At 50.5% G+C, this 25,176-nt stretch overlaps 2 protein-coding genes across 2 annotated transcripts in view; one reads left to right on the top strand and one right to left on the bottom strand.

Moving 5' to 3' along the window:
- The window catches only part of TDRD10 (tudor domain containing 10), a 44,409-nt gene extending 31,256 nt beyond the window's left edge, over positions 1–13,153 (top strand). The window contains exons 7-13 of the mRNA XM_087442490.1: positions 8,501–8,543; positions 8,867–8,957; positions 9,763–9,910; positions 10,177–10,322; positions 10,591–10,745; positions 12,405–12,475; positions 12,674–13,153. Coding sequence (XP_087298616.1) covers positions 8,501–8,543; positions 8,867–8,957; positions 9,763–9,910; positions 10,177–10,322; positions 10,591–10,745; positions 12,405–12,475; positions 12,674–12,706 — 687 coding nt within the window. The 3' untranslated portion in view covers positions 12,707–13,153. The remainder of the gene's footprint in view (positions 1–8,500; positions 8,544–8,866; positions 8,958–9,762; positions 9,911–10,176; positions 10,323–10,590; positions 10,746–12,404; positions 12,476–12,673) is intronic.
- A 1,809-nt stretch (positions 13,154–14,962) lies between these two features.
- Positions 14,963–24,086, bottom strand: UBE2Q1 (ubiquitin conjugating enzyme E2 Q1). Its single transcript, XM_004436321.3, has 13 exons — positions 23,657–24,086; positions 21,281–21,385; positions 20,838–20,942; positions 20,148–20,198; positions 18,084–18,224; positions 17,768–17,852; positions 17,428–17,488; positions 17,126–17,216; positions 16,948–17,006; positions 16,800–16,848; positions 16,411–16,506; positions 15,912–15,978; positions 14,963–15,451 (listed from the first exon to the last, which is right to left on the bottom strand). The coding sequence occupies exons 1-13, from the start codon at positions 23,981–23,983 to the stop codon at positions 15,420–15,422; spliced, it is 1,269 nt and encodes a 422-aa protein (XP_004436378.3). The 5' UTR covers positions 23,984–24,086; the 3' UTR covers positions 14,963–15,419.
- Between the last annotated feature and the right edge of the window lie 1,090 nt (positions 24,087–25,176).

The following is a 25,176-nucleotide window of genomic DNA, read 5'->3' as shown; positions in this document are numbered from 1 at the left end:
AACTTCCCATTTTCTTGTATCTTCTAATTTTTTGCTGAGACTTTCTGTTTCTTTTCTGAGGGTTTCTATTTTTTCGTTTGTTTTAAGGGTGTTTGTAATTGCTTATTGAAGCATTTTATCATGGCTGCTTTAAAATGTTTGTCAGGTAGTTCTAACATCCAAGTCATCTTGCTGTCGGCAGGTATTGATTGTCTTTTTTCATTTGGTTTGAAATTTTCCTGGTTCTTGGTATGATGAGTGAGTTTCATTTGAAACCTGGATGTTTTCTTATTATGTTGTGAGACTCTGGATTTCATGCAAACCTTCTGTTTTAGCTGGCTTTCTCTGACACTGCTCCAGGAGGGGAAGACAGGTGCTGCCTCATCACTGCCAGGTGAGGATAGAAGTTCAGGTTCCCCATTCTGCCTCCTAGGCAGTGGGGGCTCCTTGTTACTGTTAGGGGGTGGGAATTCTGGTTCTTCATGTTGTCTCCACTGACCCTGGTGCAGGTGGCTTTGTTACCACAGAGGCAAGTCCTGACTCTCCAACAGGGCTCCTCTGACACCGCTCCATGGAAGGAGGCTTATTAGTGCTGGGTGGGTGTGGCTCCCACGGATGCCACAGGCAGGGGAAGCCGGGTGGCGGGGCAGGTTTTGTTACTGGCTGGGGGTGGGAATTCCTGGCTGCCTACTTGGCCTTCTGTAACACAGTCCGGGTGGAAGTGTTGGGGTGATTCATCACAGCCTCATAAAGGTGGAAGTCTAGGCTCCCCATTTGTCTTTGTTGGCATGCATGGACACTAGGCCATTTGTGTGTGTTTGTGTGTGTGTGTGCGTGCACGTATTTAGCTGGAGTAGAGCAATTATTGTCTAGAAGTTTTCTGTCATGTTAGACTGCCCCTTTTCCAGTCTTTTGGCTAGAGAGAATAGGATTTTGTTGGGGCTTTTTTCATCTGTGCCTGTTGGCGTTTCTGGATTCTTCAGTTCTAAGTCTAGGATATAGGAGGTGAGAAGAAAACCCAGGGAACTCATCACTGTTGTCCCTTGGTCCCAAGATCAAAGTCATCTGTTTGTTTTATATGTAATGTCCAGAGTTTTTAGTTGTACTTAGCTGAAGGAATAGGAAAAGGTACTTGGTGCCATCTTCCCGGAGTGGAAGTTCTAAGAGTGGTCTTTACGGTTTTAAATGGTTGGGGGAAAAAATCAAAGGAAGAATACTATTTCATGACACATGAAAAGTATATGAAATTCAAATTTCAGGGGGCTGGCCAGGTGGCGTAGCAGTTAAGTTCACGTGCTCCTCTTTGGCGGCCCAGGGTTTGCAGGTTCGGATCCTGGGCACAGACTGATGCACCACTTGTCAAGCTATGCTGTGGCAGTGTCCCATATAAAGTAGAGGAAGTTGGGCACGGATGTTAGGCCAGGGCCAATCTTCCTCAGCAAAAAGGAGGATTGGCATTAGATGTTAGCTCAGGGCTAATCTTCCTCACACACACACACACACACACACACACAAGTCTAAAGAAAAAAAAAATGAAATTCAAATTTCAGTGTCCACAAATAAAGTTTTACTGGAAAACAACCTCACCCACTCGTTTATGTATTGTCTCTGCTTCACACAATGGCAGAGTTGAGTAGTTGTGACAGAACCACATGTCCATAAAACCTAAAATATTTACTTTCTTGTCGGCCTCTGGATTAAGATCTAGAATATTTTTAAAAAACAAGCAAAGGAAAAGCAAAATAAAAACTCCTGGAAATCAATGAGAAAAGGAAACAACCTGATAGAAAATCGGGCAAGAGCTAGGAATAGGCATTTCATAGATAAGGACACATAAAAGCCAACAGGATCATATCGTCGGGCTGCGACGTTGCCCTTTCTCATGTGCTCACCACGGAATGGCTGCTTCTGACAACACCCAAGCTCATGAAGTTCTTCCACCATCTGCTCCCAACTAAGTCAGCCACCTCCGAAGCTACTGATTTTCAGTTTTGCCCACCTTGTAGAAGTATCAGCCAAAGGAGCTGGGAGTGGGAGAAGCTCCAGACTGAAACACCTGACCACACTCTTCTTATCCAAGGGCCCACAGTTTCTTGTTGTTACTGGGTTTTTTTTTTGTTGTTGTTGCTGAGGAAGATTCGCCCTGAGCTAACATTTGCTGCCAATCTTCCTTTTTTTGTATGTGAGCTGCCACCGCAGCATGGCCGCTGACAGACGGGGGTGTAGGTCTGCGCCCAGGAACCGAACCCAGGCTGCCGAAGCCGAGCATGCTGAACTTAACCACTGGGGCTGGCCTCTTGTTGTTATTGTTTTTTAATAGACACTGTCAACTTGTTGTATGCTTCTGGTCAGTTTCCAGACTCCTGAAATGGTTATTTTTGACAATTTTGTTGAATAGTGTCATTGCTTTTTGGGGAGAGGATTTATCAATTGAAATATTTTGTAGTAAAATTGTTTTATTTTTTTAAATTTTATTTTTTTATTTTTTTGGTGAGGAAGATTCGCCCTGAACTAACATCCGTTGCTGATCTTCCTCTCTTTTTGCTTGAGGAAGATTAGCCCTGAGCTAACATCTGTGCCAGTCTTCCTCTATTTTGTATGTGGGATGCCTCCACAGCATGGCTGATGAGTGGAGTAGGTCTGTGCCCAGGATCTGAACCCACAAACCCTGGGCCACCGAAGCGGAGCGCTTGGAACTTGAACCATTCGGCCACTGGGCCAATCCTGTAAAATTGTTTTAGAGAGAGAAAAGGTAAAATTAGAAGATCAGCTTCAGTGGTGCAACACATACATCCAGGAAGAGTCAGGTCAACATGGGGGATCCCGAAAGTATCAAATGATGTAACAAAATCTCCCAGGAGTGAAGGATATGAGTTTTCAGATTGAAAGCAACCAATGAGTGCCCAAGGTAATGAATGGGAAAAGAAAAACTGACTCTAACGGACATTATAGGAATATTTTAGAATATTGGGATAAAGCTTCAGAAAGAGAATCCACGTTGAAGGGTATGGGATTGGGTGGTGTCATTAAATTCTGCAGGAAGATGATATATAACCCTAAATCTGTTCTCAATCAAATCAGTCTAGAATGTGGGTAGAATAAAGACTTGTTCAAAAAGGTAAGATCTCAAAAGATGTATGCCCCATGTACCTGTTCTCAGAAAGCTGTGGAAGGATATGCTCTGATAAAATGAAGCAATAAGCCAGAAAATGAGGTGATCTGGGAGCAGGAGACCCAACCCAGGAGAGGGACCAGAGACTTCCCAGATGATGACAAAGGGGTAGAACACTTGTTGTACAGCAGCAAGGCCAGGACAGAGCAGGATGGTGTGAGACTCTGGGGTGATGTTTGCATAAAGAAAAATGGAAAATTGAGTGGAGAGGTGTTATAAAGGGCCGTTGGAGGCGTGTGGGAAAACTTAGCCAGAGATTTAAGGAAATCCAAGTAAATGGAAGGAGGAAAAAGAGCAGTTAATTCCTGGAGAAATTGTTGTATAAGAATAAAAACAATATAATACATAACTCGATTCAGCAGCACTTGGTGTTTACATAGTCACGTAACAGTGAGAACACTGGAGGGTTTGAGCAGGGAGCGACATAACTGGATTTAACCAGTTTACGTTAAAACATCACGTATGATTACAGTATTAAGTATACTTATTAAAGTATAACTTGCAGAAAGTAAAATGAACCCATTTTAGGTGTTCAGTTTGATGGATTTTGACAAATGTCTGCAGCTGTGTAACCACTATCACAATAAATATAGAACATTTCAATCACCCAAAAGCTCCTCTTGCGCCCTTTCCCAGTCAGTCAGTAACTCCCCGCTTCATGGCCCCAGGCAACCACTGATCTGCTTTCTATCACTTTAGATGAGACTTATCTTTTCCAGAGTTTCGTGTAAATGGAATCATGCTGTATGTGCTTCTTTGCGTCTGGCTTCTTTCACTCAGCAGAATGTTATTGAGATTCATCCATGTGGTTGCACCATCAGCAATTCTTTTTTTACTGCTAAGTGGTCTTCTGTTGTATGAATGTGCTACCATTTGTTCATGCATTCACCTAGATTTACGTTTTAAAGGGACCCTGTAGAATAGACTCCAGGGGCCAGAGTGGAAGCAGGAAGACCTGTCTCAGGTGGTCCAGGTAAGAGATCAAAGTGACTTGTCACATCTGCCCCAGTGCCGTTCTGCAAACATGGCCAAGCACATCCCCACCTCAGGGCCTTGGACCTGCTGTTCTCAGCCCCGAAGGCTCTCCTCCCAGGTGTCTTCGGAGTTTGCTTTCTCACTTCATTCAGGTCTCTGTTCAGCTGTCACCAACCTCCCCGCCCCCCAGCACCCTTTGTCTCTTCCTTGCCCTGTGTTTCTTCTTTGCCCTTATGGCCACACGACGTTATTCCTGTTTGTACACTTCTTGTCTGCTGCCCCCACCAAAGTGTGAGCCTCATGGTGGCGGTGTCTAGAACATATGCATTTTATAAATATTTGTGGAGTGGCTAAATGTGGGCTCCCTGAGAACAGGGTCTGTGTCTTTTGTCTTTGTCACTCTGTGCCTGGCACATAGTAGAAGTGCAAGGTGTGTTACTTGGACAAGAGGGAAGCAGTTGAGGGTTAAAGCTGTAAATAGTAAATTTCCACCAGGACGTGCCTTTCAGGTGGCTTCAGGTGCACTTCCCCAGGTAGAGACAAGGGCCTAAAAAAGACATGGGGGGCTGGTCCAGTGGCGTAGTGGTTAAGTTCGTGCGCTCTTCTTCAGTGGCCCGGGGTTCGCTGGTTCGGATCCTGGGTGTGGACCTACGCACTGCTCATCAAGCCATGCTGTGGCAGCGTCCCACATACAAAATAGAGGAAGATGGGCACAGATGTTAGCTCAGAGCTAATTTCCCTCAGCAAAAAGAGGAGGATTAGCAATGGATGTTAGCTCAGAGCCAGTCTTCACAAAAAAAGAAGAGAAAGATGGCCCAGGTTGACAAGCAGCAGTCAGGGGTGTGGCGGTGAGCAGACTCGGAGGCTGCAGGCAGGGAGGCCGCCAATGTTCTGAGTGTTACATGAGTAGTGATGTGAGAGCTTCTCCTTGGGGAGGGAGGGGGAACCAGAGGGACCCCTCCACTCTACCCCAGAGCCTCTGGCCGCTGACCTTTGTGTGCCCTGCGTCTTCTCTCCCGCTGCTCAGACTCCCCAGCATAGTTGTGGAGCAGGCTACCTCTTAGAACACTTGACCAGCTGGCAGAAATGTCCCAGAACAAAGTAAAGAGACCATTAACAGCTGTCGATTGATCTGGGCATGAGAGTTGCTGTGCTTGTGGCAACAATAGAACTTAATTAAATTGGCTGGTTTGGCAGCTCCTGAGATGCTGCCTTGATCTCTGTAGCTTCCAGGTGGCCACTTCTGGGTTACAAACACATCCTGAAATTGGAGGTTTGTTTTTGGGTGACGTGCCTGCTGTAGTGGTTGGATGGTAATTATGTAGATTTTCCTCTGAAACTTAATTTCACAGTCTGTCAAAACGGGCTTGTTATATTTATCTCTTAAATCATTAGGAAATAATAATTAGACCAAAAGTGGTTTAAAATGTTTCTGTATTAAAAATAATTTTTAGCTTGAAACTGCTGCTCATAATTGGTTCTTGGGGTTGGTATTTAGAACTGTCTTAGGAGATTCTAAATGAAAAGATACCTTACGTGCTTGGCTAGAGGATGGTTTTTAGCACTGTCGCTTTGCTCTGTTGTGGGTACACAGGAGAGGCAGAGGGGTTAGCATGGAGCCTAGGGTTGGGTCTCACTGGTGGATGACGGTAGTTAAGCTTCATGGAGGGCTCACTCTGCAGGCCCTGTTCTAATCGCTTTGCTGTATGAACTTATCTAATTACAGCAAGTGGTGCTGTTACTCTCCCATCTTGCAGATGAGAACACCAAGTACCCAGCCCAGAGTTAAGGAGCCAGTCAGTTCTGGAACCAGGACTGGAGCCCAGACAGTCTGACTCCAGAACCTGCACTTTTGACCACTCGCTCCTACTGCTTCCATTTATTCAGCACCTACTGCATGTCATGTCCTGAACAGATGCTAGCCCGACTAAATCCTCACATCAGCGCAGGTGTGATTCATGGGGTGGAAGAGGAAACCAAGGCTTAGAGAATTAGAGAATTAAGAATTTGCCCCAGGTCATTTCTCCTTCCTTCCTTTCTCCCTCCCTCCCCTCCTCTCTCCCTCCTTTCCTTCCTTTCTTCCAACACATGTTTACTGAGAGCTTAATATGCATCAGGCACTGTCCTAGGCCCTGGGGTTACCTCAGTGATCAAGGTAATTGTCAAAAGACTGTGATTCATAGTCTCGTGATGCTTCTATTCCAGTGGGAAGAGACATACAGTAAACCAATAAATAAGTAAACAAATGAGAAAATGCCAGATAATAAGTTACCAGAGAATTAAAATAAAGTGATGTGATGAAGAGTGAGGGGTCACTTCTTTAGATGATTCTTAGGGAGGCCTCTTTGTGAGGAAGTGACATCTCAGCTGAGATCTGGATGACAAGTCAGAGACAACCATGCAAAGACCAGAGGAGGAACATTCCAGACAGAGGGAGCATGTACAAATGTCCAAAGGTGTGACACAGTGGGTGAAGGGGAGAGTGGGCAGAGAGGAGGTCGGTGGGAAGGAGGGTCAGATCATGGCGGCCTTGATGAGGCAAAGTGGAGACTTAGGGCTTTATTTGTAAACACAATGGGAAGATGTTGGAAGGTTCTAATTAGAGGAGTAATGGGATCTGATTTTTGTTTATAAGAGATCGTGTTGTCTGCTGGGTGGCAATTGGTTTGTGGGGGCCAGTGTGGCATCAGGGAACTCTTTAGACATCTGGTAAGAGATGGCGATGGCTAGTATTGGGGTGGTGGGTATGGAGAGAGCGGGGTACATGTGTTCAGGTGTGTTTTGGAGGAAGAGATGACTTGGCTTGCTGATGAATTTGATGTAGGGAGCTAAGGAGAGAGATGAATTGGGCCTGAGCCACTAGGTAGATAATGATGCAGTTTACTAAAATTGAGAATGCTGGAGTGAAGCAGCTTGGGGAAAGTCTAGGGTAGACATGCTGAGTTTGTGTATCTCTTAGCTGTCTTGTCAAGTGGGCGTCTCCATATTTGAGTTGAATTCCAGAGAGTGATTAGGGCTGGAGATCTGGATCTGGGAGTCTGTGGTATACTGTTGATACATAAAACCATGGGAACTGGAGCTGACCTTGGAGAGAAGGTAGATGGAGGAGAGGACCAAGTCCTGGGATGTGCCAGCGTTTATTGGTTGAGCTGAAAAGGGCCAGCCAGTGAAAGAGAAGGAAAGCCAGATGCGTGCAATGCCAAGGAAGCCAAGAGAAGAAGTGTTTCTGGAAAGAGAGAGTGGGTGGAATACTACAAGTAAATTTAGAGTGGAGAGCGTGAAGGTCATTGCTGACCCCGGGCAGAGCCGTTTCAGGGAAGCCCGATTGGAACGAGTTGAAGAGAAAATGTCAGATGTGGAAGTATATAGGCCTCTAGACAACACTTTCAATGAAGGGGGCAGAGAAAGGTGGTCGCCAGAGGGGTCAAGTTAGGGTCTTTTCAGACATGGAGAATAGAGCATGTTTGTTTCCTGGTGGGAGACATCCACATGGGAGGGAGAGAGCCATGGCGGAGAAAGAGGGGGTGACTGCAGGGGTGCTGTCCTCGAGAAGGCGTGATGGTGTGAGACAGCGGCCATGGAAACAGGAGGGATGGCTGAGAGGGTGAGCAAGGGGGAATTTCGGCGTTTTGGGTGATGAGAAGGTGAGGGACCTCTCACTTGACTGCTTCCAGTTTTCCTGGATGAAGAGGCAAGCTTGTCAGGCGGGGGTTGGGTGGGGAGTGTAGTGGGTTTGAAGAGAGGAGAGGGTGTGGAGTGGTCCATTTGGAGAGAAGGCAGGTAAACTTACTAGGGGCCCATGGTGGGATTGTAGCATTGTGTCCATTGGAGAACAGTGGCCATATGTGTTCTCCAGCAGGGGTCAGCGGTGGTAAGCAGCAGGGCAGGCAGGTACCTGGGTTTAACCAGGGGTGGGGGCTTTCCAGGTGAGAACAATGGAGAGAGGGAATCCAGCGTGGGTTGGGGGGCTGCAAGGTTTAGTGAGTGGCAGGGCACCCAGGCCTTTCTGTCTCCACCCAGCCCTGCTTCCAGCATAACCATTTCCACCTCTTTCTCCTCCTCCTCCCTCTGAGAAGTACCAGCAGGGACTTCCCAGGCTAAGCAGTCCTGGACTTCTGTGACTGAGTCCTGATGGAGTACCCCTGGCGCCACCTCCCTTCCTCCCTTCCCTGTTTCTGAACATTTCTTTTTTGGTTGGCTCAGGATCCCAGAAAGAGAGGAGAAAGTGGTGGGTGTCCCAAAAGTCAGCTAAAGCCTGTGTCAGCGAGGTGCTGTTGATGCCCTGTCTCCAAATCTGCTTGGAGGGATTCAGCATATAAATCAATGAAATAAAGACTGCCATGCCCCAGTGATACCTTTTCTTTTTCTCTCTAGGTTTTGGAGACGGCTTCTGGTCAAGGATTTGCCAAAACCACTGGTGAGATCCTGAGCTGCCATCTGTTCCCAGCAGTGTCTTTGCAACTCCTGGTTGACTTCTCCCAGCCTCCTTTCCAGCTTTGTTCCATGTTGACCCCTCGGTGTAGGAAATATCCCTTTTTATTCCTCTAGGATGCTTTCTTGGTTAAAGAATATCATCCAGCAAACTCTGGCTGAGGATCTGGAGGCTGAGATGGAAGGATGTAGCTTCACAGCCCATTTTATCCCACCTCTGAGGGCGGGCCAGGGCCTCGTGGGGGGCAGGGGACACGGTCTTCTAGGGACAGCCCTGTTGCCTCCAGGACTCAATCTTCTGCTTTCCAGCTTGTACACAGCTCACTCCTAAAGCTTCTGGTGACCCTGGAGAGACAGAGAAACTGAGGACAACCTTCTTTGCAGTTCCCATGGAAATGAGGTGAATGGAGGTGTAGAGAGACCAGCAGGGCAGGTGGTGACTACAAACATCGTTCAGTCCCTGGAGGGTGGGGTCAGGGATGGTACCCTCTGGGGATGAAGTGTTCAGGAACTCCTGCACAGACCCAGGCTCTACGGCTGTGACTTAAGACCCACAGGGACTTAAAACATCTGTTTCCATTTATGTGCAGGGAAGGCCTGTGACTCTCCCTCCCCCTGGATGCCATGAGGTCAGCGGGTCCACCACATCTTCTGCTTTAACAGTGGACACCATTCTTAATGTCAGGGATGCCAGAATAATCTGTTTGACTTGCAATGCTATAGATTTTGTTTTTTCAAAGCAGCAGGTTTGCCTTGCTGACCACGTGTGATTTAGGCAGGTGATAAAGTTTGTGGCATGCCAGGATGAAGTTGGGCATGTGCTGAAACACAGGGAGGAGTGGTTCTGGGTTGTGGACGGTCCAAACTCGCATCATTTAGAGTCTCATGAATCACTTTGGCAGGCTCAGGATCAGCCCAGCAAGGGCTTTTGCCCATCCCTCTCTATGGTGTGTTTTTGGCTTCCCTTCACTGCTCCCCCTTCCGAGACTCTCCAGCCCCTGGGCCCCCTGGCACGGTGCTTCCTCTGCTCTGCATTGTGATGACTTGGGCATTCGTCTTGTCCCCTACCCTGGAGGGGTGGGCACGGCCCTCCTGCTCAGAGTGATCCTCCTGCCCGTGGCCCGCCCAGCATCCCTCAGGACAGGTATTAGTTGAATCGCTCCTTCATTCACCCCCCTCACTTTGTTCCCCTGCTCCTCCCCCAGAGGGTCCTTCCTGGTGCTGCTCCTGAGGGAGTGCTTCCGAGACCTGTGCTGGCTGGCCACCATCCACAACATTGGTGGGGAGGTGGGGCTGCTGGTGACCAGTATCGTCCCGCAGACCCCATTCTTCTGGGCCATGCACGTCACTGAGGTATGGGCTTGTGGTTGGCCCTGTTGGACTTTGGTGCCTTCCCGTGTAGCCTTCCTGGGGTGAGCGTGGTGATGGGGGCCAGTCAGTCTTGCAAACCAGGATGACTGCAGTCTGATCCCTGGTTTCAGTCTCCTTCTCTCTCCCACCTTGTACCTTTGGTTCCCTTGGGGCTGGTTAGTGGTGCTGAAGTAACAGGTGACATCTGCAGAAACAGATGTGTGATGCGATGCAGGTAGTGAGGCTTGTTGCATTTGTGCCACCTACAGACTCTGCACCAGAACATGCAGGCGCTATTCAGCACCCTGGCCAAGGCAGAGGAGCAGCAGCCCTTCCTGCAGGACTCGGCCGTGCAGCGTGGGACCCGCTGTCTGGCAGAGTACCACCTGGGGCATTACGGGTGGGCCTGGAACAGGTGTGTGCCCAGCAGGGCTGGAGGGTATAGGAGAGGCAGTGGGCAGAGCAGTCCCTTCCCTCCTTCCCTTCTCCCTCCTCTGGACTCTGTCTTCTTTCCTGCTGCTTCCTCTCTCAAGATCTTCTCTGCTTATCATCACTTCCCCACCTAAGGAAGGGGAAAAGCAAAGAAACTCGCTGCTCCTCTTAGCCTTGACCTGCAAGCCCTCTTTGTTGAGGACTGCTGTGCATGGCACCAGGTGGAACAGCCCTCCTCTCCCTCTGGCCAGATGCTGGGTGCTGGACCGGGTGGACGCCTGGGCTGTGGTCATGTTCATCGATTTTGGCCGGTCGGCCACCATCCCAGTGCAGTCACTGCGCAGCCTGGATAGCGATGACTTCTGGACCATCCCCCCTCTGACCCAGCCATTCATGCTGGAGAAAGGTAAGCCGTCCTCTCCACTCCTCCTGAGGACTTCAGGGACAGGAGATGCTGTTCCTGTCCCTGGACCTCGGACCTCAGCAGGGAAAAGCATATGGGGAGCAGAGGCCTTCAGGGCGCCCTTTAGCCTCTCTTCTTTTGATCTCACCCCGGTTGTTGGCATCTGCAGCTTGCAAAGCTGCTTCTGGAGGGTTGGTTTTCGCACCTGGGCTCCGTGAGCCTCTGGATCCCGAGAGGGACCTCAGGTGCTGCCCCAAGGCTGAGTTCTCTGGTTGGGGGGGCAGGGAGGGCAGGCTTCTCATCCCTCTTGTGCCAGAGCCGCTCAGCTGTCATCTGTTTTATGTACATTGAGTTTTGCTTAAGATTTCATTGGAAAAGATTTCTGTTATAGTAGAAAAACAGGATTTGAAAACCATTGATGCGAGTTAGCACTGGATTTGGGCTCTTCTCCTGATGGGCTGCTATTTAAATCCAGACATCTGTTGGGGCCTCAGTTCCCACATCCTTGAGATGGAGAGGCTCCTTCTTTGCCCCTTCTCAAGATTGGGGTTAGGTGAAACGTGAGGATGGCAGAATGCTTTGGGGGATCAGGGGGAGAGGCGGAGGTGAAGAAACGCGGACTGACACACAGCAAGTAAGATGGAAAAGCACCTCGGCAAAGCACAGAGCCAAGGCTCCCCGGGAGGCTGACAGGGCTTTGCCCAGTGGTCAGGGGGCACCACCCAGAGGTCGTCTTGGGTCATTGCATGAAGAGGGCCTCTGTTGCCCAGCCCTGGGAGTAATAGGCCAACAACCAGGGCTCTGGAGCTCCAGGCAGGCTGAGTCTGACTGCCTGGTGTTGGAGGGTGGCCCAGAGTAGAGGAGCCCCCCTGCCCCAAAGAGCAGCTCCCAGCCTGTCAGAGGGGCCGGAGTGCCCGACCCAGACCCGGGGTGCTCAGCTTTCGTGTTGCTTCTGAGACGGCCCTGAGAGGTCAGGCAGGCAGGCAGGGGTCCAATTGTCCTCCCTTTATGGATGAGGAGAGTCAGTCTCAGAAAAGTGAAAAGACCTCCCTCACGTTTCTCACTTCCTGAGAAAAGTGAGAAGACCCTCCTCAAGAAAATAGCATAGCTTGGGATGGAACTGAGGTCTGACACTGGATGTGAGCCGTGCATACACAGTCCCAGAGTTTGGGGGGATGGCGGGGTCTGAGTAGGGCAGACCTCCTGGAGGAACGTGGGTTTCTGACCAGCGCACTGCCCTGCCGTGTTCCTGCATGGAAGAGTGCTCGCTCGTCGTGGTGAAGGCCTCTCTGCTCTTTAACCTCCATCTTTCTCCAGCCCAAACTCGCAGAGCAGAGTTGAGGGAACACAATTTTCTGTCCTTAGAATTTCCCATTAGAGAATGTAACATCCCGGATCCCTGTAATTATTTTAACAACAATAATAAGGCCTCCTTTTGTGTGCTGTTGCTTTGCCCTCTCCCTCCCACCTTTGCAGCATTTACCATCTCATTTTATCCTGGCAGCAGGGAGTTAGCACTAACTAGCAGAGACTTGTCGGTAGGAGCTGGTCTGCAGCCAGAGCCTTCCCTGCCACCGCCGCTGCGGCCTCTCACTTCCCTACCTTGCTCCTCCTGCCTGACCAAGTGCCACCGAGGTTTTGTTGTTGTGTTTTGTTTTGTAGACGTTTTGAGTTCGTATCAGGTTATCCATCGCATCCTCAAAGGGAAGATCACTGGTGCTTTGAACTTGGAGGTAACTGGCCCTGTATCTAGCTCTTTCCCTCCCCTCCGCCCTAGGGGTCTCAGCTGCAGGCCATGTTGAGGCATCGATACTGCGTGGTTACCTGGCCTGTGTTCCCTCAGACAAAACAAACTGAGGTGATCCGAGGGGGTTGGTGGACTGGCCAGGGCAGCCCTTCCTTCTCACTGAGTCTTTCTCTTTCTCTTCCAGTCGCACATCCTAAAGTTTGAAGAGTTTAAATAACGTGGCTACCATCAGCGTGTTCTCTCCCCTGTCCAGGTTCTGCCTGCTCTGCCCTCTCATACCCCTTTCACTCTTGAGGCCTTGGAGGTAAACAGGCCACACTGGTGCCCAGAATTAATTTGATTCCCGTTTGCCTTTACCCCCAGCTCACCTCTCAAAAAAGAGAGTAAAGTCTCAATTTGTCATGTTTTCAGTTCCCCAACTCAGCATGAACATTTGAACTAAACGTAGGAAGCTTCCATGAGGTTGAAAGCCTGAGGGGGCCAGTGTATTCTTTCCTGTGTCTCTTCTTTGCACTCTAAAGCATGATATAAATTGCCCTAACAGATTCTGGAGAAGGAAGGGGCCCACTTCTTAATTTTTCTGGCATTCCATTGTAGAATCAGGTGGGGAGCATTTAACCAGTGAGCCGTCACCTTGATGAATAAACGTTGGCATGTTTCACAAGTCTGGGGTGATCTATTCCTGTCTAGCTGCTTCTCCCCAGGCCTGCCCCCTAAAATGCTGCAGTGAGATTGAGAAACTGCTGTGTGCGTCACGCGCTCCCTTAGCTCCATCCATGCAAACCCTGCCTGGGGTATAGATGCACACCTGAGGGATAGGCTAACAACCTAAAAGTTGGCTTCATTTCTCCTTGCCTTCCTCGTGGAGAGAAGAAACTTGGTTCAGGGTGATAGGGTCTTGATTCTTTGTTTATGCTTTATAACTTCATTAGAACCTTAAACTTAAGGTCATAAAAGGGTTTGTTAGGTTTGACAAGAACAGTGGAGGATTCTCTCAGAGTTGGTGGTATACAACTCACAGTGTTTTCCTCTGTATCAGGGGAACATGGACCCCATTATTTCTTTAAATAATTTTATTAGAGCCAAACTATTTAAATAATTTTATTTGTTTCATCCTTTGGTAGATGAGAAAAATACATTACAAAATACATTATACAGAGGACAGCTCACAGTACACATTACTAAAAACACAGTCTACATTCCAGCCAAGGCTGGTGATAAGTTCAGAAGAAAGCCACAGAGGCCTTGAAAATTTCAGCTCTATGGAATGAGTTTTCCCCTTGCGTCCCGTCTTTATCTCAACCTCAGCATATATTAGCACCCCATCTCAGGGGTGTGTGGGTAGAGTTAGAGCAGCATTGAGTGGGACTGGTGAACTCATCCACTTGAAGCAGCAAGACATTAAAATCCCTTAAAAGAAAAGGGGGTTAAATGACCAATGTTAAAATTGCCATGTCTCAGACAAAGCATTACAGAACTCCTCTGGTGTCCTACAGGTTCCCAGGCGGCCATCCCAAGTCGGGGCTTTCTAAGACTAGTGTCTTCACTTAGCCATCCCTGGCCTGTCATTTCAGTCATGGTACAGTCTGTAGGCATAGTCTGTCCTAAGAGGCTGTCTCAGCCCCAGAGCAAGCTGACTGACCAGGAGAGGCAGGCAGCATGCATCCTATGCAGACATCATGCCCACACTTTTAAACGGTGTGTACAGACACCACAGCACCGACAGCTCTAGATCAGCAGACTCCCCCGTCACTCTCCCCATCCCAGTAGTTCCAGAGCCTGGGGTGAGGACACAGGTATACAGAACCACCCCACTTCAAACTAACCCTTTCCAGCAGGACCCACCTTATGGGAGTGGCTTGAGAGAATCCATAATTCTCCAAGCCAAGCAACTTACTTCAGAGCTCTGCCTGTCTTCTCTTACAAGACTGAATGAAACAAGAGACAGGAGGGTGAGCAAAGGAGCTACTGAGGACCACCCTTCAGTGCTCCTTAGGAGCCACTGTCCAGGAGGGCGGGGGACCAGTGAACACCAGAGTTGTAGTTACAGCATACTGCTGAGACCAGAAAGACCACACACGCTTAGGAGACTGAGCCGCTGTCGCCACTCATTTAAAAGCAGTTCTGTGAAGCAGCCTCTTAAGCCTCCGTCCTCCTTCTTGTTCTTAAAACTTTGAAAACACCTGTGACTAGAAGCGAACAGTAGCCCTAAGGATTAAGGTCGTCATTTCAGACTACTGCATTGTAGGGAGAACAAGTGCTGGTTGCTCCAGAGGCCTTCAGGAGAGATCTGGGTGCGAGCTAGGTGTGTGCTTCAGCTCCACCTTTCTCTGGCTTCAGAGCCAAGTACAGCCTCTCATCTCCACCAAAGGCACAGTGGACTTGCACCCCTCTCCCACCACCCAACTACTTCAGGGGATGGGGGTGGGGTAGGATGTGGGAATAAAAATAAAGATGAGTCAAGACCAGCATCTTCAAATTAACAAACTGTAATTGTTTTCCCAAAGATACATTTTTTTCATACACATCCATCATACACTGTAACCAAAAAAAGCAGTGTACATGAAATAAGAGAAAATAAATTAAAAATCCATAGCATAGGTAAGGAGGCTCTAGTCTGGAGCACAGCTGAGTTTCCAGCAATATAAGGAGGCTTGAAAGTTTCTTTTATAAGAATGCCTGCTAGCAAGGGTTCCAGCCAGGTGGTTGGTTGGTCTGTAAGTCAGTCTTGAGTACTTGAAACAGTTCTGTGTTTGTTTTTTTTCCTTAGCGTTTAGAATAGCCATCATTGTCCTGCAATAGGCAGAGCTATCACGTCCAGGAAAAATGAGGGAGGGAACCACAGAGGCAGCGTGAGATCCAAATACAGCATTCAAAGGTAATTGGTCCAGTGGTGCCTGGGGAAGGAGGAGGGGGATGACACTCCAGGGTTAGCCATCTTCCTTTGGGGGTGTGTACCAGCCTGCAAAAACAACGAATAAAACAGTCAGTGAGGTGGAGGCTGAATGAAGCCCACCCTCCCAGCAGCAGTGACTGAAGACATCTCCAGGGTTACAGGCTAAAAGATCCCAGGAAGGGATTCCCAGTGTGGGGGGAGAGAAGGTGTACGGGAAGCGGAGAAGCTGCCGACCTGGAGATCTGGAGATCATAAGGAAAGGGAGAATGAGGTGCCCAACCTGAGGTGACAGGAGAGTGAGATGAGCTTTCTCAAAGGGTGGTTGGGAAGAGGGGCAGCACCAAGTCTACAGGTGGTGTGATGATTGGTGCTTTTCTGGGAGAAGAGGTTGGTCCACCTTCTTTGGCTGTGTTAATGGGTGAGAAAGGCTCAGAAACCAAAAGAAGGGGTTCTTGCTATTTGGCTGGAAGTGAAAAACCTCAGGCCTGGCAGGTGTCCGAATCTCGAGTCCTGGCTCTAGCCTCACCGTTTTTTTCGTGGATCTGCACCAAGGACTTGTAGGACTGCTGTGCTCTTGTCAGACTGTATTGAGACTGGGGAGAGGAAACCACCAAATCAGGTCATGGCTAGCTGTGGCCTTACTGCCCCTCACCTTCCACAGGCTGCCACCCGGAGACCCAGGAGTCCTGGCTCCCAGTACTTTGCTCTGTTGACACACTAAGTACCCTCCACCTGGGAGGTCCCTTTGGGGCGTAATCCCATAGACTTCCCTTTCCAGACTGTGCTCTCCCAAAAGTCTTAGGATGTCCCTCAGACCAAAGGGGCATCCTATTCCCTGCTATAGCCACCCTAGGCCTGCTCCTATTCCAACTATAGGCACCCCAGACCTGCTTATCCTATGCCACCAACCCAGAGGCCTTATCCTTTCCTCAGAGGTCCCTGAAAGAAGGCAGCCTTGGCCTGCTAGGAGCCCAGACTGTATCTGGCTCCACCCTGTCCCACCAGTCCCAGGCTGGGCTCCTTACTTTGTTGGCTCCAAACTGCACTCGTGCTTTTCCCTTCACCAGTGTGGCACTGATCTGCATGATCACGGACTCTATTGAGTAGGCACTGCTCCAGCCCTGGGAAATAGGGAGCGACAAAGCAAACCAGTCAGGAGAGTTTTCAGAGAAACGCTTTGCTTGTTCTCTAGCAAGCAGCTGCATCTACAGAAGGGCCCTTGCCCTTCACTCCCAGCGCAGCTATCACCTGCCTGCCTGGGTCAGTGGGTGAGGCCCTGCCGGGCAGGATGAAAGGGCCACGCTATGCCTATCACCCAGCCTGGGGTGGGGAGAGTCTGTGTGTGTGTATGTGTGTGGTAAAGCTCAGCCCAGCCCTGCCCACACCAGCCTGGCCATGAGCGAGACACACTCACCTGTTTGGTGAGAAGTTCCATGCAGATGGCACCTCCGCCCAGAACATACCTGCAGAAGAAAGGTCAGTCAGTTGTGCCTGGCAAAAGCTCCACACCCCTTCCTCACCCTCAGACAGGGGCTGCCCTCTGCCCTTTCGGAGCCACTCACCCTCCAGAGAGGACTGGAGACACAACCCTGACAAATGGTGGGTCAAAGGGAAAGTTATCCTGAGAGAGAGACAGAGGCAACAATCAGGGAAGGGAGGCCAGTGCCCTCCACAGGACTGTAAGGCAGAGAAGGAAGCCTAGCCCAAGGCGGGAGGAACTAGAAAAGGAAACAGTCTTACTTTAAAGGAGAAGTTAAGTAGGATGAAGTCGGCTCCTTCTTTCTCTTTGAGGATCTGGAGATCGTTGTGCAAGGCGCTGTCCTGGTCAACTCTATGAAGCAACAAGTCTGGGCTCACACTCCTGGTCCCAGCTCAGGAGCCTCATGACGGCTCGCACACCCCCAGGCTAGCAGCAGAGGGACAAAACTGCCCACACCCACTCCCAGGACCCTGCAACCTACAAGCTCATAAGACTGCCCTGGAGACTCCCACCACTCACACCACTCCTCAACTTCCTTTCCAATCCCAGAGTCCCCACTCACTTGAGGAGTTTGACATTCCAATCATACAGACTGTCATTCACGAGTTCGACTGCATAGTTTCCTGAAAGGCGGGAAGACGACAGGTGTTATTAGGATAGTCCAGGTGCTAAGTGGTCCCTGATGGAGCTCCCTCTCAAGCTTAAAGAAAAAAAGATCAAAGGCTCTAAGTTCACCCCAGATGGACATGCATCCAATCTAAGCCACGGCTTGAGGAGTTCCATCCTTGGCCTGAAAAGTTCATAAGCATTTGAATGTCCCAAACCTCTCAGGGCCCCTTGCCACTATCACATCCTTCTCTATGAGAAGCTCCTGTTCAGGCCCCTCTCCGAGGCAAACTCACCGCCTTTGAAACTCTGTGATCGGTATATATCCCTGAGCTCCTTCATCAGCCGGTCAGTGGCCTGCACCGAGCCAGACACTGCACCCTGTGAGGGAGGGGTGACAGAAACACCTTATGGTCATGGGGTTTGGAAATATGCATACTAGACCTTAGGGGCAGTGTGGCACCTTGCCCAGGATTTTGGCAAGGATAAGACACACCCATAACCCACCCAAAAAAGGAGAGTCTGCTCCCCATACTGATATGCGACGACCTACCACCTCCCAGCCAGTTCCCACCAACCCCTTGGCCCAGGTTCTCCCTAGAAGGCACGTACATTTAAGTAATCTTGCCTCTGGTTCTTTTTAATTTTCTCTAGTATGGCCAAGTTTTCTTTTCCAATGCCATCATCCTCAGATTTCTTGCCCTCAGCTGGCTCTTCCTCTTTCATTTCATAGTGATCTAGGTCTTCTGTGTCCTGGAGGAGATTTGGGATGGGAGTGAGATAGAGGAGGAAAAAAACCAACACAGGCTGTAGAGAGAGGCCATCAGCTTCCCAGTCCCGTTTGGCCTAGAGCCGCAAGTTAAGGGGAAGAGTGGTCTATCTGGCAAGCTAATGAACACAACACCCTTTCCATTCCTGGAACAATTCCCAGCCCCGTTCCCTCCACAATCTAAATAACAAGATAAATCTCCCCTCCTATTCAGTTCTCAAGCAGCAGAACTACAGAAGGACCCAGGGAAAGCAAGCAGGGATTCAGCCCTCTTGTTCCCCAGACTAACCCTGTTCCAACCATCCCTAAAACCCTCCCTTGGCAGCAGAAACTCTTCCTTAATTTCTAGAATGACTCTGGCCTGACATTGTGACTCAAAGCTCATGTTTCACCAGATGACTATTGTACCCAGGAGTTCTCAGCACTCCAGGTCTAAAGGAGAAACCTGGATCAGAAATCTCCTGCCCTCCCTACAAGTGCAGGGCCTGAATCAGGTATGCAGAGGCACCCACTGCCAGGATGGAAATGAGGGAGGTCCGGAACAGAATTAGCCCCTATTGACTCTGCTCTAAGTGAGCAAGCAGTTCACTGTGCACAGGGGAGGGGGAGCCCATATCCAGGATTTGGCCCCTCTCAGTCAGGTGCTGGAGGGGTGGCACAGAGGGCTGTCCGCTGTCTGAGAAGAGATAAGTTTCACATGTCATTGGCCCTTTCTGCATCTTAAGACCCTAACAAAGTTACAGAAGTTGCAGAACCCAGGTCATTAATCCAATGCTAGGAAACAAAGCCATCAGCGTGATCTCCTCACTCTGGCAGGACACGGTTAATACTAACCTCCTAATTATTACATTAGCTGCTGACATCTACTGAATGTTTATATCTCAGGTACTGTACTAGGTGCTGTTCACGCTAGCTCATTTACTCCTTACAGCTACCATGCCATTATGGTATCATTAACCCCCATTTACAGACGAGGAAGCTGAGGTTTCCTGAGGTTATTTATCATGCCCAAAGTAATACAATTCTTTAGCAGAGCTAAGACATGAATCAAATTCTGTCTGGCTCTGAAGCTCAAGTTCTCAACCATTATGTTAATTCTGGAAAAGTATCCATGTTTTTAGAGATTCTATCAGATCAATCATCTAGCACTTATCATGTACTATATGGAGCATTTCACATGCAATGCCTCATTTAATCTTCAAGACAACCATATGTAGCAGATATTATAATCCTGTATTATAAATAAGGGAACAGCAGCTTATGAGATTAGATAAAATTCCTCAAATAAGATAGCTAGCAGATACAGGATGTGAATTCAGGACTTACTCCAAAGCCATCTGAAATTAACCCGTTGACTATTTGGTTTAAATAGATTTGCACTTAACTGTCCTCAGTGGTTGGAGGTGGGTGCCCTGTCTCCTCTACTACACTGGCTGTTCCTCCAGGTCAGTAAATCTTTTTTTTTTTGTCGAGGAAGATCAGCCCTGATCTAACATCTATGCCAATCCTCCTCTTTTTGCTGAGGAAGACCAGCCCTGAGCTAACATCCATTGCCAATCCTCCTCCTTTTTTCCTCTTTTTCTCCCCAAGGCCCCAGTAGATAGTTGTATGTCATAGTTGCACATCCTTCTAATTGCAGTATGTGGGACGCCGTCTCAGCATGGCTGGACAAGTGGTGTGTCGGTGCACGTCCAGGATCTGAACCTGGGCTGCCAGTAGCGGAGCGCACGCACCTAACCGCTAAGCCATGGGGCCGGCCCCAATAAATCTGTCTTTATTCCTTTGGTGTTTTTCTCTCCCCTGTTTTTCTCTCCCCAGTTCTAGACTGGAGCTCTGTATATAGTGGGCACTCAATGCTGCTGACTGAAAGAGCTTCCCACCAATGCCACCTTGGGTGGCAAGCCTACCTCAGGCATCTCCTCATCTTCATCTTCTGAAGACACGTCTTCCTGTGTGCACTGTGGTGGGGAGGGGAAAGATGGAGATTAGAGCCCCAGTGGCTTCCCAGAATGCAGCCACTGACCTACTCTCCTGGGCTCCAGGTTTGGAAGCTGTGTGCCTGCCCATAATGCTGCCAGCCTCTCTACCACTCAGATCTGAGTGGATGCAACAGCCCAGAGAATGACTTCACTACCAGCCTATTATTCTCCTCCTGCCATATGCCAAAGAACAAAAAAGAAGCAAAATGGCTGCTTCTGTTACCCATCTCATAACTCTCAGTTTAATTTTCCCAAGAGCCCTTCCTTGACTCAACTGTCTCTAGACTGACATTGCGTTCTTAGTTCTTAACCGGGGGCCTGGGTCCCCAGTGGCCACCAACTGTTACTGCTAATGGTAAAAATCCCCCCTTCCTCTTGTCATGAAGGATACTGTCCAAAAAAGTGAGTTTTAATAGGAGAGGTAAAGCTACTAGTGCCCCATTTAGCTGGATTCCCATCTGGAGAAGAAAGAGGCCAGAGTCACAAAATGTGTGTGTGTTTGGAGTGGGTGGGGTGAAGAGAAACTACTGCAGATTCCTCTCAATTAACATGTATTTATTGAGTGCTGTGTGTGAGGCAACTCTGCCCAACAGGGCCCCAACCCCCTCAGCTGCTCACCTGCTCTGCTGGCAAGGGCTGATCCAGCATCTCCACATCTGGATGCTGAGGGAGGTTATAGAGTTTACACAGGTCGGAGATGATCCTCTTCAGATGCTGCAATAGCTGGGGGTAGGGGACCACAGTGACATCAAATACTCCGTCCCCACCCCAATCTGGACAGGTGCATGCATGAGCTCTTAGCTTAGACCCCATATTGGTACCTAGTTCCCTAAACCTTATGGACCACATGGCTGTGGGAAGGAGTTTACTGGGCCAATCCTGGGGCTGGTGCAGGGCTCTCCCTCTGGCTTCAGTGAGCAACTCCCCTAAGAAGTCTGCCCCCAAATGTTGAGCCTACTGCACCATCCACTTCCCAGATATATCTCCCTTTCACAGGATGTCTTCAGGACATGGGCCTCATAGAAAGAAAATGTACCCCCACCCCAGGGTGTTACCCTCACCAGAGTATTCCCTTTCTTTATGTCCACCAGCCTCTCCAAGACAGCAGCCAAGTTAGGGTCATCGGACTCCACCGACCAGATGGGGGGCACAGCAGGGTATGACTCCTGAGGGGAAAAGAGCAGGGAGAGTGTTGAAGATGGGTGACTCTAGCAAAAGCTTGATTTTGCCTGCCCTCAGCTTCCCAAGTCTTCTAGTCCCTCTGCTCTTCCCCTTACACACACACAAAAGCCCAGCTCCGCAGGTCAGTATCTAACCAAGCAGCTTCCCAACAAATCCTAGACCAGGAGAAAAGGTGCCTGGAAGGACCCTTTCCAAGAAGCCTGAACCCTTTTCTTTCTTTCCTTGAGAGTAAACATCAGAGAAAGCACCACAGCCAAACTGCTAACAGTGAGGGAGGCCTCCTATCTACTGTGCCGCCTATACAAGTTCCAGACTTGAAGTTCTCCCACACCCAGCACAGAGGCCTCCAACCCTTCTGCCTTTCAAACTCCATAATCAGCTGAGGAAGGGACCACCTCATGACAATCACACTGATGTGAAAAAGCAGAGGCTGCAGATCACTTTCATTTTAGCTAGGGAAGGAAGAATAAAAACTAAATTATAGCTCCAGAACCTAAAAGTAAAAGGGTAGCAGGAAGAATCTCCCCACCTCACTCCCAACAGAACCCCTCAAAGGCCAATTCTCCCCACTTCTCCCTTGGGAACCTGCCACCCTCTCAGTCCAGGCGTAGGCTGTAGGGCTCCACATGGCAGGCTGGGAGAAAGAAGCCTACGCTGCTAACATTCCCAGCATTCCTGAGCCATGGTGCCAAATGCAGCCTGACCAAACTCCCCCTCTGCCCAAACCAAGGGGGCCAGTTCAGGCCAAGTCTCCTTTATAGGGGCTACAGGGAGTCTCACTGAGAACCTTCTAAACTAACTTTCTTCCAGAGACAAAGACAGTAGATGGCGTCTGCCAACTGGAAGGGCAGCTAGAAGGAGGCAAACCTAACCTTAAGGAACTGGAAGCTTAATTCAGGAACAAAATTAACTTTTGAGGTTTCTGCATATGCCCAGGAAAACTTAACCACTTCTACAGGGGGTCTTAGCTCTGCCATGACTCTAATCCTCAATGCTGGAGGAAAACAAATCATCAAAGATGCTCAAGTCTTCACCTGACTAAGCCACACCCAGTCCTTCAATCTTAACTTTTTAGTAGGAAAAAAGGTGGGGGACGGAAATAGAAGAGAGAAGAGGAGGGACACACGAGTTTTGGTGAGGCGCCATCCAACCCAAGCTGAGGCTTGCTTCACCAAACACGGACCTGGTTTGATGAAGGAAAGGGACAGAAAACAAACAAGAACCATGTAAATTGAATTCAGGCACCCAAGTGCCACACGATTCACAATTCTGTCTTTCCCCAGACTACTCCCATTTGCAGTGGACCTGCCTGGATAAAGTACTCTCCCCTGACTCCTTAACCAATGCCCGCGGCAGGGAGAACACTATCACAGTAGGTAGTATCAACCGATGTAAGTGCTACACCATGCAGTATGACATTCCCAGATTAGCAGAGGCCACCCCTCTTCAAGAGATGTTTGAGAGTAGACTAGCCAGGAGACATGTAAGGTGTCTCTTAGTCCAGCATGATGTTCACTGGGGGGAAAAGGAACTGTTCTTGCTCAGAATAAAGGGGACAGCCCTAGACATCTCCATCATTACCAGGAAAAGCAACAACCAGGGCAATTGGAGACATCCACAGGGAACAGGAGGGGAGTGGCAAATAAGCTCCCAGCTGGGGCAAAACGAGGAGAGTTAGAGGTTACACCAGAATAAAAGGAAATCGAAACAAGAGGAGTCAGTGAACTGCAAACTATCACTTCGTAAAACTCAGAGAGTAAAGAGGGGCTGCAACGAGAGACGCCTGGGCAGGGATCCCACAGGTGGCAACGTCCTCAGTCAAAGGTACTACTGAGAAGGGGGCATCGATGAAACGTGCGGAGTTCCAAGCCAGGTCCTTCCAGCTGAGGTCAGTGCAGAGGCCTGGAACCTTGAGATGAGAGTGGGGGGAAGAAAGAGGCAGTCCTAGGTGGCAAAGTAAAGTCGTGGAGTAACCAAAAGCAGCCAAAATCACAAACCTTGGGATGTGGGTGGGTTAGTGGAAAGGGGTAGTCGAGGCGCCATATGTCGGGGTGTCCCTCACTATGAAGAGTTAACGGTAGAGATTCTGGGTGCACGGCAGAACCTCAAGTGGAGAAACAAGTGTAACCTGGAGAAAAGGAGCCGAACCCCAAGAGGGGATTCGGCCTCCCAGGTCCTTCGAGAAAAGCTGTGTAGGGTGATCCTGAGTCCCTGACAAGGGGGCCCCGGAGAGGCGCAAGCGACGGGGTCCTCACCGTGATGTTGCAGTGGATGCGGACGGGATCCCCAGGCACCGACCCCCGTGGGGGAAGATGCGGTCCGGGCGCGGCCCCCGCCCCGGCCCCTCCAGCCCCAGCCAGCAGGAACTCGCAGCTCAGCTCGTCCAGGCAGGCGCTGGCAATGCGGAAGCGCTCGTGGCCGCGGTGGAAGATGGACTCGAGCAGCTTCAGCTCCCGCCTCAGGCAGGGCCCTGGCCCCGGGCCCCCCCCTGGGCCGCCCCCGGCCCCCGGCGCCGCCCCCTGGCCCCCCAGCTGCTGCCCCGGCCCCGGCTGCTGCTGCCCCTGCGGCTGCGGCTGCTGCATCCTCCGCTCCGCTCCGCTCCGGGGCCGGCGGGCCGGGAGCCTCCGGCCTCCGCTCCGGGCTCCGCCGCCGCCGCCGCCGCCGCCGCCGCCGCCGCCGCCGCGGTCCGCACTTCCTGATCCCCCCTTCGCCAAGATGGCGCCGCCGCCACCTCCGGGACAGGGGCCCCCCCCCCCCCTCGCCGGCCCCCCCAGCCGCCGGAAGCCGCGCGCCCCTCCTCCTCCTCCTCGGCGGCCACGCCTCCGCCCCCGTCACGTGACCTCCCCTCGCTGGCCTTCTTCACGTGATCTCTCCCTCCTTCCCGCCCCCTTGTTCTCGACTGTCACCCTCCACATGTGACCCGGGGCTTCGGGCTAGCCGCTGTCAGCGCCTGAGTGCGTGTCTACGTACGTCGTGCGTGCGTGAGACGGCCCTCGCCGGCGCTCTCCTCTCACGTGACCCCGCGGCGCGTGTTCCCAGGGGCTCCTCGCGCGGGACCCTGTTTCCTGCTCTGGGCTCCTCTGCCCCGCCCCCGAGCCGCGGCGAGCGTGCCGGCACTCGGTGGGCAGACAAGAAAGAGGGGGAGCTGCAGTCGCCCCTGTAGCGTCTTTATCTGCGCCCCGCGGGGCTCCTCGGTGCAGGTCTCCCGAGCCTCTGCCCCCAGTCCCCCCTGGGGAGTGGGCATGCTCTGTCTCCACATGAATGAGAGGCGTGTGGTTGGGGAAGGAGCCACCGACCCCGTTACTCTCGTCCCAGCCCTGCTGCTTCAGTTGTGTGACCTTGGGTTTACCCCTTCCCTCTGAGCCTCAGTTTCCTCGTCTGTACAATGACTGTGATGAGGGTAATGCCTGCTTTGCCTATTCCCAAGGATTCAATTGGAGGAGACCGTGAAGTGTCCTGTGGTAGATGGCTGGTCAATTGTGTGTGTGGTAGTGGATAGCTGACTCGCCCCACAAATCTGGACGAGGTTGGGGAGGGACAGCATGGGCTTCTCTGCGGGGTCATGGAAGGAGTGCATCGTTAGTCTAAACCATTAACCTGGCAGTAGGATGGAAGGAGACAGGTTGGAGCAGACCACATTCTCAGTCCCAAGCCTAAGCGGCTAACATCTTGTCGCAGTGGTCCTGGCATTGCCGGGAGTAGGCGGTAGTGCCTCTGGGCCCTCGCTAGGTGGCACTATCACAAAGGACAAAGCTGGCTGAGGTTCCAGAGACCG

The sequence above is a fragment of the Ceratotherium simum genome, chromosome 2, assembly GCF_057802395.1.
Source record: "Ceratotherium simum simum isolate JZ-2026a chromosome 2, ASM5780239v1, whole genome shotgun sequence".
Taxonomy (NCBI): Eukaryota; Metazoa; Chordata; class Mammalia; order Perissodactyla; family Rhinocerotidae; genus Ceratotherium; species Ceratotherium simum.
This window is presented reverse-complemented; position numbering and strand designations above follow the sequence as displayed.